A 19,569-nucleotide genomic window follows, 5' to 3' on the forward strand; every position below is an offset into this window, starting at 1 on the left:
TTTTGCTTTTACTTTATCTTTATTCACATTTTTCTCTTTTACTTTATCCATTATTCTCCACTGGTAAATCCACCCGCCCCCCCCCCCCCACCGCTATTTAGTTTAAAGCCCTACCCACAACCCTAGTTATGCGATTCACTAGGATCCAGGTCAAATTAAGGTTCAGGTGGAGCACATCCCATTGGTACAGGTCTCTCCTGCCCCAATACTGATGCCAGTTTCCCATGAATTCAAACCCACTTCTCCCACACCAATCCTTGAGCTAAGCATTTAACTCTCTAATCTTCTAGACCCTCTGCCAATTTGCACATGGCTCGGGTAGTAATCCAGAGAATACACCTTTTTTTGGTTCTGCTTTTTAAATTGGTCCCTAGCTGCTCAAATCCCCTCAGCAGAACCTCTTTCTATGTTGTTGGTACCCACGTGGACCATGACAACTAGATCTTTCCCCTCCCACTGCAAATTCCTCTGCAGGTCATATAAGGTGTCCCAGACCCAGACACCAGATGGGCAACATGGCCTTTGGGATGCTTTATCCTTGTAACAGAGAACTCTGTCTATCCCCCTGACTATGCTGTCCCCAATTATCTGTACATTTCTCTTCTCTCCCCCCTCGTGAATTGCTCCCTGAACTACAGTGCCACAGTTAGGTTGCTCATCCTTGCTGTAACCCCCACTGTTATCCACACAGGGAGCAAGAATCTCAGACCTGTTGGAGAAGTTCAAGGGCTGAGGCTCCTCCAGCACTGTCTCTTGGATCCCACTACCCACCTCACTCGCAGTCACGCCCTATTGTCCCTGACCACAGACCAAATTTGAGGCAGCTAATCGAATGGGTGTGACTACCTCCTGGAACAGAGAATCCAGGTAACTCTTCCCCCACCCCCCCCCCCCCCCCCCATCCCTTGGGTTAAGATTGGTTGTAATAGAAAGTTGATTAAGTAATAGAAAGCAGAGAGTTGGGAATATGGGTGTTGCTCTGGTTGACAAACAGAAGTGAGTGGTGTGCCACGGGGGTCAGTGCTGGGCCCACACTGTGCCACAGTGTTTGAAGCTCAGATTCCAGGTCATCAGCTTTGAGCCTGAGTTCCTCGAGCAGCCAACACTTGCTGCAGATGTGGTCACCAGGAACTAGAAGGGGTCCACCAGCTCCCATATCATGCAGCTATGGCACATCACCTGATCCTGCATCATCGCTACTTTATATAATTAGCTGTAATGTAGTGACTTATCATCCAACCACTGCAAAAGCCTTACCTGCTACTCACCTCTGCCTCCTCGCCGAAGCCTCTTGAGCCAAAGCCTCGAGTTCCTACTCCTACATTGGTCCCCTCACACAATGGCCACTCTGCTTTGACCCTGCTCTACTTTTATTTGCTCCTAATGAATCGCAAATCGATTGGTCCACCGCTAATGCGATAAGCCCCGCGAAATGCTCCTTTTTAAGCTCTCCTCGACCTGCGCAAAGCTCCCTCTCTGCGACCCATACCCCACCCATCCATATATTTATCCAAACTTCTCTTAAATGTTGAAATCAAACCCAAATCCAGCACTTCCACTGGCAGCTCAATCCACCCTCAACACCCTCTGAAGAAATTCCCCTCGCGTTCCCCTTAAATGCTTCATCTTATACCCTTAGCCTATGACCTCCAGTTGTAGTCTCACTCAACATCAGTGAAAAACCTTGCCTGCATTTACCCTGCCTAGATCCCTAAAAAATTTTATACATGTCTATCAAATCTCCATTTATTCTCCTCGGCTTCATATGCTAGAGATCTCATTTTTTTTGCAGCCTCGCTGTCTCGATCATAAACTCCAGAATATATAACCCAAACCTTTCCACTCTATTCCACTCATCTCTAGGACACTCCGTTTGAAACCAAATCTCCAGTGACATGACCTACTTTTTCTTGATGTGGCTTGGTCCTAAATTATTTCTGACAATGCTTCTGTGAAATGCGTTGATGCATCGAAATAAGAGATACTAGTATAAATAACTGCAGCCTCTCTCTGGTCCTGTGGTTTCTATGTTTTCCTTCCTGCGTTTCAAATCTGCTCATCTAGAAATGAGCTCTGCAGTATTTTTTCCCTTCATTAAAGCATTATTATTTTAATGATATGGAAGTGAGTCCACTTAGAACTGTGCAAGTTCTAGGCCTGTGTAAAGAAATTATGTAAAGTGAAGCAACACAATACTGGAGGAACTCGGCAGACCAGGCAGCATCTATGGAAAGGAGTAAACATTCGACGTTTTGGGCCATGACCCTTCATCAACACCGAATTCGCCTGCCCGCCTCCCCTCCCATGCACAAGCAGCGTTCACCCTCCCCCTTTTATTTTTATATTTGATTTCATACTTAGTTTTGAAATATCAAAAAGAAATTACTAAATAGCAGTAAATAGTTTTTTTTTTTAAAAGCTAAATCAAATCAGTATTTGGTGTGACCACCCTTTGCCTTTAAAACTGCATCACTTCTCTTGGGTGCATAGTTTTAAAAGAAAATTGGTTTGTTAGTTGTTTCAAGCATCTTGGTGACCTTTCCACAATTCTTCTGCAGACTATAACTGTCTTGCTTGCTTCTGTCTCTCCAGGTAATCCAGATGGCTTTAATGTTAAGATCAGAGCACTGTGAAAGCCATGCCATCTGTTGTAGAACTCCCTGTTCTTGCTGAAGGTAGTTCTTTATGACCTTGGCCATGTGTTTGAGATCATTGTCCATGCTGCAGAATGAAGTTGGGACCAATCAGACGTCTCCTTGGTGGTATTGTGTGGAGGAACAGAATCTGCTTGATCTTCTCTGCATTGAGGATTCTATTAATTCTGACCAGATCACCAACTCCATTTGCAGTAAAGCAGCCCCAAACTTGCAGGGTAACTCCACTGTGCTTCACTATTGGCTGCGAGCACTCACCCACATTGCACTACTCAGCTCTTCTGCGGACAAGCTGCCTCCTTTTTCAAGTTTAGATTCGCAGGTCTAGAGCACTTGCTGCCATTGTTCTGCACCCCAGTTCTTGCCTTTGTTTTTTGTACAGGTGAATCTTGGATCTTTGTTTCCTCTTCAGAGGATTGGCTTTTTGGTAGCAACTTTTCCATGAAGACTACTTTTGTCAAGATTTCTCCAGACTATAGAGGGATGTATTTGGGTTCCAGTAGTTTCTGTGAGTTCGGAGCTGATAGTAGTGCTGGACTTCTGATTTAGAAGGGACCTCATTTTGATGTATCTCTTGTCTGCCGCACTCAGTTTCCATGGCCAACCACTGTATTTCTGTTCCTGAACCTTGCCCATTTCTTTGTGCTGCTTCAGAAGAGCTTGGGCAACACATCTTGAAACTCCTATCTGCCACAAAATTTCTTCTTGGGAGAAACCTTGCTGATGTAGGATGACCATCTTGTGTCCTGTTGCTATACTCACTCTTGCTATGATGTAAGAATTGATGATTTGAAGGTTAAACTGTCACACCCTCACCTTTTAGTTTGGTTGTCCTTCGACCAGTTTGATCCCTTCTACACCCATTTCTGTTAAAGTTAATCAGTTTAGTTCATTCAACTCATTATATGATTAATCATTAGCACCTGTTTGGTATCTTGTTTAATCATGCACTTGTTTATATACTTACAAAGTAATCATTTTTTTTATTTGAAAAGTGGTCTATTACTGCTTACTTTTTTTAATAAAATGCAAAAAAAATTCTTCAACTTTCCAAAAAAATTTAAAAGTTAATGTTTGGAAATCTAAAAGTTTGTTCATTTCTACTGACACTAATGCAAAAGACAAAAAATAAACATCTAAATCAAAATTTATATTTAAGAACTCTAGGGTGCCTAAGACTTTTTCACAGTACTGCAAGTCGGTAGCATCTTTACCTCATTTAGATTTCCTAATTCCTCACAGAACATGTGCAAGTCACGTTTGTTGATGTGGTGTTTGAATAGTGCATGCTGCAGAGCAGAAAGAATATTAAGGAACACCAAATGAATGCCTGCGTTGTTCCATAGAGAAATGGGCAATTAGGTGCTTGTATCATTTGTGCCGAGGAAGGCTAAAGGCGATATCCTCCAGAGATGGAGAATTATCAGTTGATGAGTTATTGAAAGATTCTCTGGACCAGTCTGGGAGAACTTGGATTTTGCTGTTTCCCGGGGAGCTGGGGCCAAAGAAGGTCGTGGAGAATTATTTGTAAACAGCAAAATCTTTTTTTCTCTTTTTCGAAGATGAAAAATTGGTTATTTGTGAGCACTATTTTTGCTTATAGCTTTTGTTTAAAGGAATAAATTCAGTCACTTAATATTTGATTGTCAGTCTTTCAGACTTGGGAATTGATAAGAATGTATAAATCATCCTTGTCTTTGACCCTCCTGTCCTTTCCTCCAACATCCCACCCTGAGTCAATAAAATTTCATATGCTGACTGCAGATATCTTTGTTTTTTATCTTTCAGTTGATCCGAGGGATAGTTCACCATTGTTTGAATCCAACTTCTTTAAAATGTTTGTTTGCTTTCTCCTATGTTGGCACGACAGGTGGTCTTAAAGGTAATGCCTCATAAATCCTTCCTTTCCTCTATTTTTACATAATATAATAGATTGAACCAGTTTAAGTGAAAATGCTCTGGCACATTTTAGGCTATGCTGTATTTACTTTACCGTGTCCTTTTGACTTTGTGGAGCAGCTTGATGCAGTTTTTAAATTATCCACGGTCCCAGTCTGGACGCTGCAGCTAGACGTGCTGAGACAGATCACTTTTCGTTTTTATAAACATCATCTTAATATGAGTACAAGTAATGACAGCAACTTTGCTGACAAAACTAGGGCAGAGATAATTCAGTGCCATGAACAAAAAATGAATGTGTGCTTCGGGTGTGGAAACCTAAAGCGACATGATAAAATCTTAAACTTTAGAGAAAAGCTGATTTTTGAAAGAATCTGGGCTCCCCTCCAATATCAGGCAAAAAGTTCAATACACAATTGGAATTCTGAGTCTTGTGTTTTAATAGTGTTGAAATCTTGATTTTGGTGCAGCGTGTTAGAGTATTACTTGAACTCCCCTATCTTTATTCGATTGATGCAAGAAATATGACATTTGGAAGAAAGGTAGCAGAAACTAGAGCTTTAAGTTAAAGACTGAAACATAATTGTCTCCCTCTTTACATTAACAAAATATGATAAATGGAACATTTTCCGTTCTCTGTGCTTTCAGTCTTGAATTTGTGCTATTGTTCTATGAGGTTAGTTGTATTTTTACAGAGTGGCAGGTAGCAGAGGAAGAGGCAGTGGTGTGCTGCCGAAGGAAGAGGAGCAAGAGGCATCGAGATGGGCAGGGCCTGGAGGGATACACACCAACTTCAGACAAATAGGATTAGTTTAGATTGGCGTCATGGTTGGCACAGATATTGTGGGCTGAAGGGTCTCATCCCATGTTTTACCATTTAATGTTCTATCTGGAAGGTAATTTGACACATCAGAACACTAATCCTTCAAGTGACAGTTGCACCTTGTAGAAGCAACAAATCTAAATAAAAACTTCAGAAATAGAGTAAAATATACTCATCATTGTCTGGCAAAAATATAGTTAAATATATGTACCTCAAGATTTGGCTGCATTGCACTCTGAGGTGGGTGGCAGTTTCTAAGGGAGCTGCAATCCATTTGCCCTACATATTTTTCATTTGAGTGGATTTGGTGACCTTCTTTATAAAACTAAGTTTAGTTTAAGTTTTTATTTTCCTTTTTTCCTGGCTTACAAAGGCTGTTGAATTTCTAGTCAAGAAGAAAAGTTTACAAAAGGTTCAAAAAAAACTAGGTAATGATAGAGATCTAGAAAATTGAGGCTAGCAGGAAGAAGCTTAAGAATGAAATTAGCAGAGCCAGAAGGGGCCATGAGAAGGCCTTGGAGAGCAGCATTAAGGAAAACCTCAAGGCATTCTACAAGTATGTGAAGAGCAAGAGGATAAGACGTGAGAGAATAGGACCAAACAAGTGTGACCGTGGAAAAATGTGTATGGAACCTGAGGATGTAGCGGAGGTACTTAATGAATACTTTGCTTCAGTATTCACTACGGAAAAGGAACTTGGTGATTGTAGAGATGACTTACAGCAGACTGAAAAGCTTGAGCATATAGACATTAAGAAAGAGGATGTGCTGGAGTTTTTGGAAAGCATCAAGTTGGATAAATCACCAGGACTGGACAAGATACACCCCAGGCTACTGTGAGAGGCGAAGGAAAAAATTACTGATCCTCTGGCAATGATCTTTGATCATCAATGGAGACGGGGAAGGTTCGGAGGATTGGAGGGTTGCAGATGTTGTTCCCTTATTCATAAAAAGAAGCAGAGATAGCCCAGGAAATTATAGACCAGTGAGTCTTACTCCAGTGGTTGGTAAGTTGATGGAGAAGATCCTGAGAGGCAGAATTTATGATCATTTGGAGGTGCATAATATGATTAGGAAGAGTCAGCATGGCTTTATCAAAGGCAGGTCGTGCCTTACGAGCTGGATTGAATTTTTTTTGAAGGTGTAACTAATCACATTGATGAAGGTAGAGTTGTAGATGTAGTGTATATGAATTTCAGCAAGGCATTTAATAAGGTACCCCCATGCAAGGCTTATTGAGAAAGTTAGGAAGCGTGGGATCCAAGGGGACCTTGCTTTGTGGATTCAGAATTGGCTTGCCCACAAAAGGCATAGAGTGGTTGTAGACAGTTCATATTCTGTGTGGAGGTCAGTGACCAGTGGTGTGCCTCAGCAATCTGTTCTGGGACCCCTTCTCCTTGTGATGTTTATAAATGACCTGGATGAGGAAGTGGAGGGATGGGATTGGAAATTTGCTGATGACACAAGGTTAAGGTGTTGTGGATAGTGTGGAGGGCTGTCAGAGTACAGCGGGACATTGATAGCATGCAAAACTAGGTGGCAGATGGAGTTCAACTAGAGGTGGCAGATGGAGTTCAACCCAGATAAGTGTGAGGTGGTTCATTTTGGTAGGCCAATGATGGCAGAATATAGTATTAATGTTAAGATTCTTGGCAGTGCGGAGGATCAGTGGGATCTTGGGGTCAGAGTCCAGATGACACTCAAAGCTGCTGTGCAGGTTGACTTTGTAGTTAAGAAGGCATACCAAGAAGGTGCATTGGCCTTCATCAACCGTGGGATTGAGTTCAAGAGCCAAGAGGTAACGTTACAGTTTTATAGGACCCTTGTCTGACCGCAGTTGGAGTACTGTGCTCAGTTCTGATCACCTCACTACAGGAAGAATGTGGAAACTATTGTGCAGAGGTAATTTACAAAAGATGTTACCTGGATTGGGGAACATGCCTTATGAAAACAGGTTGAGTGAACTCTGCCTTTTCTCCTTGGAGCGAGGGAGGATGAGAGGTGACCTGATAGAGGTGTACAAGATGATGAGAGGCTTTGATCGTGTGGATAGTCAGAGGCTTTTTCCCATGGCTGAAATGGCTAACACAAGAGGGCATAGTTTTAAGATGCTTGGAAGTGGGTACTGAGGAGATGTCAGGGGCAAGTTTTTTTTTTTAGGCAAAGTGTAGTGAGTGCGTGGAATGGGCTGCCAGCAATGGTGATGGAGGCAGATACGATAGGGTCTTTTAAGAGACTCTTGGATAGGTACATGCAGCCTAGCAAAATAGAGGGCTATGATAACTCTAGGTAATTTCTAAATTAAGTACATGTTTGGCACAGCATTGTGGGCCAAAGGCCCGTATTGTGCTTAGGTTTTCTATGTTTCTACAGAAACATAATGTACTTTCACTAAATTTATATTAATATTTTGCTGTAAGTTAAACAGTATAAATTATCTTCAAAATTAGGGATATTTTAAAATGATGTAGCATGTTATTAACAGCAGCGCTTGACTTTGAAGTCACTGGCAGTAAGGAATTGGGTTGGAGACCTCCAATTAAATAAGAAATGGGAGGGGAAAAAGGCCATTTGGCCCTTTTTGAGCCTATTGTGTTCTTCATTTAAAACCATGACTGACCTACTGCAAGGCATTTTCCCATTTCAAAGTTCAAAGTAAATTTATTATCAAAGTACATGTATGTCACCATGTCCAACCCTGAGATTCATTTCCTTGCGGACATACTCAGTAAATCCATAATAGAGTGAATGAAAGATTGCACCAGTGAACAAAGACAGCAAGCTGTGTAAATACAGCAAAGAAAGAAATAAATTAGCAATAAGTATCATGAATATGAGATGAAGGGGCCTTGAGTGTGAGTCCATAGATTGTGGAAATATTTCAGTGATGGGGTAAGCGAAGTTGTGTGAAGGTATCCCCTTTGGTTCAAGAGCCTTATGGTTGAGGGTTAGTAACTGTTCTTGAACCTGGTGGTGTGAGTCCTACGGCTCTTGGACCACCTTCCTGATGGCAGCAGTGAAAAGAGATCATGACCTTGGTGGTGTAAGACTATTTATTAAGGGAATCTAGAGATGTCTAAATATCTATCTGAATCTATTTATCAGTTTTGAATCTGAATTATTTTATTATTGTCACATGTACCAGGAAGCTCATCTTGCACATTGTTCATACTGGTCAAATTATTATACAATGCAGTGAGCTAAAACAAAGTAAAACAGTAACAATGCAGAATAAAATGTGACAACTACAGAAAATACAGTGCAGGTAAACATTGAGGTGTAAGATCATAAAAAGGTAGATTGTGAGGTTAAGAATCCATCATATCAAATGAACTTGATAGGGTAGTGAAGGCTCATTGAGATGATAAAGAATTCTGTGTCTGTGTGTGTAAATTCTTCTTAAAGCACCTCTCCTAAGTGTTGTATTCAATACCACAATACTGTGACCCTTGCTTCGAGACAGCTTATTAAATGTGGTCTGCTGAGTTGTAAGAATTTCGAGTTATAATAAGATAACTTATTAAGGAAGGCGGGCTCTGTCGTGGGCAAAGTGCTGGAGAGTTTAACATCGGTAGCTGAGCGAAGGGCGCTGAGTAGGCTACGGTCAATTATGGAAAACTCTGAACATCCTCTATATAGCACCATCCAGAGACAGAGAAGCAGTTTCAGCGACAGGTTACTATCGATGCAATGCTCCTCAGACAGGATGAAGAGGTCAATACTCCCCAATGCCATTAGGCTTTACAATTCAACCGCCAGGACTTAAGAACTTTTTAAAAGCTATTATTAATGCTTTTTGAGATAGTGATTTAGATGCATATCATATTTTTTACTGAGTTAAGTATTGTATGTAATTAGTTTTGCTACAACAAGTGTATGGGACATTGGGAAAAAAAAAGTTGAATTTCCCCATGGGGATGAATAAAGTATCTGTCTGTCTGTCTGTCTGTCTATCTATCTATCTATTCTCCCTCCCTCCCAAATACAAGCCTGGTCTATTTGATCTCTGACTCCCTTTGTGTGCACCAAAGTAACTAACTTCATTTTTTTTCCCCCACATGATATTGCATCTATTCTTAGTACTCAATTGTCTTCTTAATCCCCCTGAAGGCTCTAAGTCCTCTTGCCTGTTTTCAATCCCATCTAGTGTGTTATGGTTCGGCATCAATGAATATAGAATTGAGACTTTTTTTTATAAACAAATAAAACGTTTATTAAACACAACTAAATAAAAAACCAAAAGTAAACAAGCGACTAACTTAACCGGAAGTTAACTGCTATATGGCAACTCGAACAGTTCTTAAAGCGATAAATGCGAACACAGTTCTTAAAGCGATAAATGCAAAAATCCATAAAAAACACAAAATGCTGGCAGAACTCAGCAGGCCAGACAGCATCAATGGGAGGAGGTAGTGACAAAGTGACCAAAAAAAAGTCCAAATGATTTACAGTCAATTAGGAGAGACTTTCCTGAAGTAACAAATTCCTCGACGACATGACATTACTGCTGATCCCAGCCGAAATATGCCTGCCCGAAGGATTTGCGATGAAGGAAATAAAGCGGCTTAAAGGTACTGACCTTTCCTTGGCGAATAACCCTGCTCCAGCCCTTTCTGCTCTTATAGCCGGGACTATCTCGGATGCAGGTTACTATCTCTTCCGAATGAGGATTCAATAAGGTCGATCCTGTATTACCGATGACGACACCAACTTTACTCAATCCTTCAGGTCTCCTGCACTTCAATAAATCTTCACTCTCTGATTGAGTTGCAAAGGTAGAAACCAAATCACAACTGGCAGTGCTTAGCGAAACTGCCGGCAATAACCTTTGAGACTTAAGACAGAAAGTAAAACTCCACTTTAAAACAAAACTGCGTCATGAAATGAATATGCAGCATAATGGAGTCACTGATGAATTAAACCACGAACTGACCTGCATTACAGCAAGGCTTTCCCCTTTTATACCTGTTGAAACAGGCCATCACATGACCTCTCACTGGCGGGAAATTACATCACTCCACCATCACAAGACCATTACATCATGCTCATGTGACAGTCACAAGATACCCACGGGGTATGTAACAAGTGTCATTAATGCATTTGGTATTATGATAGGTAGTCCCTTTGGCCAATGTGTGGGCCAAGCATAGATCCCTGTACTGCCCCACTGATAGGTTTTGCTGCAGCTACAGGAAGGTTGACGATTGAGGTGCAGGCAGGGCGGACAATTATCCTGCCAACTCTCTTTTGAAGAATATTGACTGTTATTCAGACTATTAGAATTTTTTTAAAGCTTCCATTTGATCATCTTTGGGCATTCTCTGGTGCAAGGTGTTCCCAATCTTACACTCTTAGACTGTATTATTAATTCCTCTTTGATCCAGATAGTACTAGGCCAGTACTTTAAATCCAAATGGAGTCCTGAGATTTAAGCAATATTCTTGTATGGCTCCAATTTTCTATTGGCATGTGTTTTTAAAACAGAGCTCTGTTCCTATGAATTGTTCGTGACCCAAACAGTTCACAAATCAGAAATGCAATGGAAAATGGAGATTCCTTCATGAGAGAAAGTGCCAACTGCCTCTTGGCCTCTGACAAATCCATCGCGCTGGTCTCCCAAACACTTGCTCTTGTGCGTTTGTTGGGTGTTCGTAAACTGGGCAGGACCTGTACTGTGTGGTATGTAGCAGACTATACACCCAGATTCTCCAGCATTGTGACCTGCAAATTTCTTTGGTAAACAACGGCTAGCTTGGGAATTAAAATGTTGGAGGGTTTCAGCAGGTCAGGAAGCATCTTCAGAGGGAAATGAACAGCCTAAGTTTTGGGTTGAGACCCTACATCTGAACTGAAAGTTGGAAAGGAGATAGCCCATATAAGAAAGGGTTGAAGGAAGAGCTAGCTTGCATACGTTCATTGTCCTCAGTCAGCCTTATGTTCTCATACCTTTCAAACCTCACTTGTGTCTACTTTTAATTATATGGTGTGCTTGAGCCAAAGTAATGGAAAAGAAAATAAGATTTTTGTAGCATACATACTGAATAGGCAATCAAGTTACTTAACAGTTATTCAGCTTTATAGTATCTATTTCAATTGATTGATTTTACTCACTCCTTAACTGGCGCGTGAAGGCTGGTGTAAAAAGTATGTATTGATCAAAGTCTATAAATAGGGTGTTGCACATGGAACCAAAGAAAAAATATACAATAAGTAATCCTGAAAGTGCAAGAGGAAGGTTTTAATCTCATGAAAATGTGTGTATATTTGAGAACAAAAAGTATTAATCTTTGGATGTATGCATGCAGACTGACAACCCTGAACGCCAGAGGAGATTTGCTTTGAAGTTGTGATGAAGTTGTTACTCGGTTAGTAACAGCTTCATGTAGCCACCTTATCTTCATAGACTTTCCTGCCTTTGCATAGTCTAATAGTTTTGCAATTATTAAAGCAGTTTTTTCCCTTGTTAGCCCATTATTTCTTTGATCCTGTTGAAATTTAAGTTGTAACTTTTTGGAAAAGAATTTCATATCATCAGTTCTTGTGCTGTGTCCGAGTTATATAGAACAATTAAAAGGAAAGTGATGAGCAGTATTTAATTGTCAGAAGTACAAGAGGTTAATTACTCTTTCTGCCAGTTGGTCCTGGAGCTGAAGAAGAACCACCAACTGTAATGTTTGAAACCAAAGTTGACTGGAAAGTAGAACTGGATCGGACTGGGGGTCTACTGAGCAACAGAGTAATTTCCATTAATGAAAACTACCACATCTGCACTCGGTGAGTATTCAGCAGTTAGATGTACTTTTAACCAAATAATTCTTTTAACTAGGAATGCAGTAAGAAAATCTGACTATCTTTTTACCTCTCCAAGTAAAACACAATGTATCAAAATGCCCTCTTACTTTAAATCCTGTGCTAAAGAAAATGGTCCACATCCAAAGTAAGAGGGTGCAATGTGGAAGATATAATTAAAGATATGATGTAGTATCTTTCCTGTCAATTTTAAAAATGCTGCTTGGAGAATAAAGTGGTTTTGAAGCAGTTTGCGTATGCACGGAGAAATGCTATAACCAGTTAATACACAGCAAGGTCCCAGAAATGGGGAGATAGATTGCTGTAAGTGATGCATGTTAACTAGTATAAGGTGAGTTCCTTCATCAATAAACACTCCATTGGGGTAGCCTGTGCCAGACCAGTTCTTTGATATAGAAATTTCTTAGTACTAAATTAATGGTACCTAAAGGGACTGAAATAATGAAAGGAATTATTTAAAATTATTCAGTATGGGACCGGATCAAAAAAAGACTGAAGAAGCTCTATCATGGACACTAGCTTCCTTATCATTGAGGACACCTTCAAAAGGAGGTGCCTCAAGGAGGCAATATCTTTTGTGAAGGACCCTCCCTGTCTGGTTAACTTTTCAGATACATTGTCCTTCAGGACAGGACAAGTAACAAAGTAAGTGTGTTAGGGATGGGTTAATGCAGGGGTTCCCGATCTTTTTTTTTAATGCAATGAACCAATACCATTAAGCAAGGGGGTCCATGGATGCTAGTTGGGAACCCTCGGGTTAGAGGGAAAAGACAAAAGGGTTTATGATAGCATGGAGACCAAGGCTGCAAAATTAATGCAATGTCCTCTTGATCTGTGGTGTTCAAGAGTGGTTAGAGGAAGAAATCATGCAATAATCCTTACGTAATTTAGTTTATTTTCAATTGGCTGCTGTGTTCTGCAAATGCAAGTATACGATTTTTTTCTCTCTCTCTCTAATTAGCCTCATACATTCATCCAGATTGCTTAGCAAGACTTTGTTATTTGGACCATCTTGGCCTCCACCTGATTGGAGTTATCTTCTGTGCTTTCTTTGCCTACCCTCCCCCTCCCAACAAAGTAAAACGTGTGTTTTCTCCCTTCCGATGAAGTACCAGTTGACCAGGGACAATAATTATTTCTCTGTCCACAAATGCTACCTGACCACCTGATAATTGCCTTTCATGTTTTATTTTATTGAGATACAGTGCTGATATAGTCCCACCCAGCAATCCACTGATCTAATCCTAGCTTAATCATGGGACTGTTTACAATGACCAATTAATTAACCTACAACCGGAGCATCGCTGGACTGTGGGAGGAAACCAGCGCACCCAGAGGAAACCCACACATGCATGGGGAGAACCTACAAACTCCTTGCAGGCAGCGGCGGGAATTGAACCTGGGTCGCTTGTACTGTAAAGTGTTGAGCTAACCACTACATTACTATGTCACTCCTATCTGCTCTGCCTTCAATACTCGATCTTTTGTGCCTGTATTGTTTTGTCATTAGTTTTCATACTGGGATATGTAGTTTGTTTCCTTTGCTGCCTAAATTAGGCATTTTGGACTCTTTCAAGGTTGTATTTCTAAATCTTTAAATATGGTAGCTAAATGCATGATATGCAAAAATAAACTTGTTGTAATTTTATGTCCCAAGCACATGACTCAATTGAACTGCCAAAGCAGTCTATGATTTCCTAGTATTTTGAAATCAGTGCAAAGTCATCAACATGTTATGTTATTGTATAACTTAAAAAGACTTGCTGAAGTAGACTTTTAGTTTTTAAAAAAAAATGACAGCTGCAATGAAATTCCAACATGTACACTGTTCCTCATCTGCATTTTCTCCTTACTGCACTAACTGTGGCAGACAGATAGACTAAAAATTTGAGTGGTACGATAGCATAAGTTGGCATGATCTATACATCCTCCCCGTGACCGTATGGGTTTCCTCCAGATGCTCCAGCTTCCTCCACATTCCCAAAGACTTACGGTTAGGGGTTACTGAGTTGTGGGCATGTTGTGTTGGTGCCAGACACTTGTGGACTGCCCAGCACAATTCTCGCTGATTTGATGCAAACGACACATATCATTCATAAATACTTGTTAATAAATTAATCCACATAAATACTTGTTGACCCACGGCGTAAAATAACTTATCAAGTTTTAGATATCACTGTTTTTGTCAAATGTCAAGACCATGGTGACCTTGCAGTAGGTAGAACCTTGGATAGAAGAAGAATGATGAAGCTTGAAGGCAATAGGATTCTACAGAAATAGTAGAGATCTGACAGACACGGTCAAACTTTGGGTGTTAATGTGAATGGTCGAGAAGTAACAACTACAAAACAGTAATTGAATTTGGCTAAAATGAAGGTCGCCCATCAGGATAACTGGAAATTTTGAAGGTAAGTTCACACATCAAGGATAATTAGAGCTTGCCATTAAGTAATTGCCAGCATTTCTTGAATGGATTGCTGACATTGAGAGCAATGGTTTTGCATTAAATTTAAAGTATTGACATCTTCCCCCATCAAAGCAGAAATTGTGGGAAGCTCAGAGGAAGGTGAAAAGCATAATCTTAAAAAAAAGGAAGAGTGCAGAGTTTAAATGAGAAGTGCTATGGTTATAACACACTGTGCAATCATCTGACTTTATTTTAGGACGATGTGATATCATCGGGTTGAACTTCAACTTGGCATATTTCCAACATAATGATGAGAAGGATCATCAATAAAATTCATTAAGTTTGTTATTCAGTGACTGTATCTAGTATTTTCAAAATCTGCTTTTTTTAATATGCAGACTTCCACAATTCTTTGTTGTTCCTTCATCTATTACTGACGATGATATCAAGAAATACAAAGGAAAAGGAATACCTGTAAGTTTGATTTTTTTTTTCTCTCTCTGTTTTAAATTTTACTTCCTCCCCTTACTCCATGCCACCAGTACCATTGTCTTCCATTACAATCTGGTCTCTCTTTAAGCAGGGGTTCCCAACCCGGGGTCCACGACCTCCTTGGTTAATGGTAAGGACCCCTGCGAGTCTACAAATCCTATGAAGAATTACATTGTTAGAACCCTATTTTGTTGCATTTACAAGATTTTGTAGTCTGTAGAGAACCTCGTCAGTGAAACAGTACAATGTTGCAACAAATTAGAGAGTTACATGGTTGCCTGGATACCATGGAGCATAGCGGCATCGATCGTGGTGTACACTGTCGACTCTGCCATTGGCCATCAGTTTGATCATTTCAAGACTTGCATCCTTATTTTCAAATAACTCGGCTATCCTTCTCGTATTGCTGAATTCCCCTTGTTTAATTTTTTTAAAATCATGCCACCAATATACTTCTGGCTTTCTTAGCCTTAAGTCCTCTCCCTTTTATTTTTAATTTTCCCAACGTCCTTCATTTCTTAATGTCGGCTTGCCTTCTGTTTGATACTGTTGCATTGTCTTGAAATGACTTGCTACAATAAAGGTAATCAATCTGTTTATTTCTTTCCTCCCACCCCACCCTTAATATGAATTTTGATTAAGCTACCCCAAGTCCTTCTATGAATAGAAATGGGTTACTTTCTGTATGTAGTGCTTTAGATTTAATAATAGTACAATGATGGGCTGCTCCGATGTGCATCTAATAATTTGTTGGTCCATCTATGTACCAAAATGCTCATACCTTTCCAGTCTCCATCTCGGGTAGTCTTTAATGAATTAACTTGATATTGCCAGGTCAAAGGCCCCTTATAATATCAATGATAATGTAAAAATGAAGTTTTGCTGAAAGCTGAGTTTTAACACTGGCACCAATCTGGGTACGTGCACAAAAGAAAAATAGAGGGACGAGTTAAATTCCTGTCTATCCCGATGATGACGAGGAGCCTGTGCAGGAAAGCTGTTAAAGTGGGGAAAGCCACTGGGGCAGTTCCACTCTCTTTACTTTAGAAGCTCTATTCCAGTGGTAAGAGTGATCTTCACAACTGGAGATCCCCATGGTTGCAGTGGATGGCCTTGATGTCTTCCATGCCTCGCTGGGCCCTCGGCTCTGCTCGGAGCGCTGCAGAACCACCTGCCCGGCGTTTGGATCACACCGGTGATCTCATCAGCCCAGTGCACCAGAACTGATTTTGCATGCAAGGATAGGCATATGCCTATGTCACTGGCTTTTGAGGCAAGCCTCACCTGGTTTAGCCTGCCTATTTGAAGTGGTATTCCAGGGTATGTCCACTGTCCCATACAAGCAACTGTTTGAAGCCACAGGTGAGAGCTGAGTGTCAGGTGAGGACCAAAGGTGGATGAGCTGTCCTGAGGGGTGAGGCACGGCAAGCCCTTTCACCAGAGGTGCTGCCCCTCCTTAGACACCCCATACATTCCTAGATTGAACATGGTGCAGGTGAAAAAGTCAGCACAACATCAAGGGCCGTAAGGCCTGTTCTATGCTCAATCCTGTTTGAAATTCCTTTCCCACTAAACCATCAATTTGTCAGTTTCTGGTTTAATAAATATATAAACTGTAAGTGTGATCAGTGGTTTTTTGTGATTTAGAGAGAAAAAAGTTGAGAATTCTTAAGTTTAAGAGTTCCACTGCGTGCACGATTTGGTTGCAAACCTTACATCATTAGGCAATGCTTTATCATTGGGCATGGTTTCAAACTTGAAACGATTCTGCGGCATTGACTTTGGCTGTGTGAGAGGCTCACATGTCAGTGCTGAGATTTATTGAGAAAACTGGCTTTTTGAAAATATGAACTTTTGTTTCCTGTGCTCTTTGAAAATTAGGAATTTCCATTGTCAGCTTTGGCTAATTAAGAAAATAGATATTCAACTTGGGGCCCAAGTCCATATTATCCTGAGTAGATACACAAGTAGATAGGGTTGTAAGGAAGGCATATGGCATGCTAACATTCATTGCTAGGAGCATGCAATTTATGGGTCAGGAAGTCATGCTGCTGTTGTATAAAACTCATTAGTCCACACTTGGAGTTTTGTTTGTCCCATCACAGGAAGGATGAAGAGGCCTTGTAGAGGAAGAGGGTTGCCAGGATACTGCCTGGAGTAGAGGACATTAGCTATAAGGAGAAGTTGGATAAACATGGGTTGTTTCTCTATGATGTGTCAGAAGCTGTGGTATGCCCTGGTGGAAGTTTATTAACATTTCAGGATGTGTTGGGGGGAGGGGGGGAAGGGTTGATAATTTTCTTTTTTCTTTCTGTAACCTATTTGAAAATTCAATTTAAAAAATTTTTTTAAATTAAAAAATAAAATTTCAAAGGTCTAGATAAAGTAGTTGGCCAGTTGTCTTTAACCCAGGGAAGAGGGCTTTAAGGTGAAAGGGAGATGGTGTTCAGGGAATGTGTGGAGCAAGTTTTTGTTTTAGAGTAATGGTAGATGCCTGGAACGTGTTGCTAGCTTGTTCTGGAAGTTGATATGATGGTGGCGTTTAAGAATCTTTTAGCTGGGTATATGGATCACATGCAGGCATAAGGAATTGGTATAGTTTGGCATCATGCTCAGCACAGATATTGTGGGATGAAGGGCCTGTTCCTGCCCTTTGGTGTACTGTTCTGTTCTGTGTGCTTAATCATGATAATTAATGGTCTATTTGGACAACCCTTAAATGGTATAAAGATATTTAACATGTTGCTTTCTCATCTCTTCCCGTGGGTGTTGTTAATATAGTAATATGGGAACCTGTCAGGTCTTCTGGGTAACTGCCATGTACTTTGTAATTTCACATGGAATCTCCCAAAGCATTTAATTCTGAAGTTGCTATGCACTGCATGCATCTTGAATTGCACTCTATTAACTTATTTGTGGTAATATTTTGTTTTGTGTACTGTTTGTGGGTGCATCATAGTCCAGATGATAATGAATTTGAACTTGAAATTAGGCATTCACATCAGGCACCGGTCCACAATTGTAGTTTCAAGTGGTGAATATAAATGGAATGTCTATACTGTAATTGTATATAACGAATAAAATATTCATAGCATTTCACACACACTTTCTTTGCTGGGCTGTAAGTGAGACGGTGTATTTGAGATCGTCTGAGGATTCGGTTTAAACGATGGTTTGATCCATTGATACCTATTTTTATATCCATGTAATTTGTGCATTAGAGCTTCTAGAGAAATCCACGATATTATATCCTTTTTTTAAAAATAAAACTTCAATGCAGACTTGTAAATGGGATTTTCAATAAGTTTCATAGGACAATAGTTATGTGGAACAGTCCATGTTCCAAGCCTATTCCTCAACTGTTTCTGTGCTACATTGACGACTGCATTGGTGCTGCTTCACGCACCCACACTGAGTTCATCAATTTCATCAACTTCGCCTACAACTTCCACCCTGCTCCCAAATGTACTTGGCACATCTCTGATTTCTTTCCCTTTTCTTGATCTGTCTCTCTGTCTCTACTGATATATTTTATAAACGTAAACCTACTGAATCTCAGATATTTTGACTACACTTCTCATCCTGACACTTTTTAAAAACAAAAATGCCATTGCCTTTTATCAGTTCCTACGTCTGCACCATATCTATTTTCAAGATGATGCTTTGCGTTCCAGAACATCTGAGATGACCTTCCTCCAAGAACAGGGTTTCCCTACTACCATGCTGCCTCAACCACATTTCCTGGACATCCACCATCACCCCATTTTCCCACCACTATAACAGGGATAAAAAGGGTTAAAAAGGGTTCCAAGAGTAAACCTAGCAATTATCAGCCTGTAGGTTTGACATCAGTGGTTGGTAAATTAATGGAAAGTATTCTTAGAGATGGTGTATATAATTATCTGGATAGACAGGGTCTGATTAGGAACAGTCAACATGGATTTGTGCATGAAAAGGTCATGTTTGACAGATCTTACCGAATTTTTTTTGAAGAGGTTACTAGGAAAGTTGACGAGGGTAAAGCAGTGGATGTTGGACTTCAGTAAGGCCTTTGACAAGTTTCCACACAGAAGGTTAGTTAGGAAGGTTCAATCGTTAGGTTCCAATATTGAAGAAGTAAAATGGATTCAACAGTGGCTGGATGGGAGATGCCAGAGAGTAGTGGTGGATTACTGTTTGTCAGTTTGGAGGCCGGTGACTATTGGTGTGCCGCAGGGATCTGTACTGGGTCCAATGTTGTTTGTCATGTACATTAATGATCTGGATGATGGGGTGGTAAATTGGATTAGTAAGTATGCAGATGATACTAAGATAGGTGGCATTGTGGATAATGAAGTAGGTTTTCAAAGCTTGCAGAGAGATTTAGGCCAGTTAGAAGAGTGGGCTGAAAGATGGCAGATGGAGTTTAATGCTGATAAGTGTGAGGTACTACATTTTGGTAGGACTAATCAAAATAGGACATACATGGTAAATGGTAGGGCATTG

General features: G+C 40.4%; 1 protein-coding gene across 2 annotated transcripts in view; it reads left to right on the plus strand.

Moving 5' to 3' along the window:
• The window catches only part of mtmr12 (myotubularin related protein 12), a 95,331-nt gene that overhangs the window by 49,471 nt on the left and 26,291 nt on the right, over window positions 1-19,569 (plus strand). For both annotated transcript variants that reach the window (XM_073064254.1, XM_073064255.1), the window contains exons 6-8: window positions 4,443-4,536; window positions 12,011-12,149; window positions 14,991-15,066. In XM_073064254.1, coding sequence (XP_072920355.1) covers window positions 4,443-4,536; window positions 12,011-12,149; window positions 14,991-15,066 — 309 coding nt within the window. The remainder of the gene's footprint in view (window positions 1-4,442; window positions 4,537-12,010; window positions 12,150-14,990; window positions 15,067-19,569) is intronic.

The sequence above is a fragment of the Hemitrygon akajei genome, chromosome 13 (genome assembly GCF_048418815.1).
Source record: "Hemitrygon akajei chromosome 13, sHemAka1.3, whole genome shotgun sequence".
Classification (NCBI taxonomy): Eukaryota; Metazoa; Chordata; class Chondrichthyes; order Myliobatiformes; family Dasyatidae; genus Hemitrygon; species Hemitrygon akajei.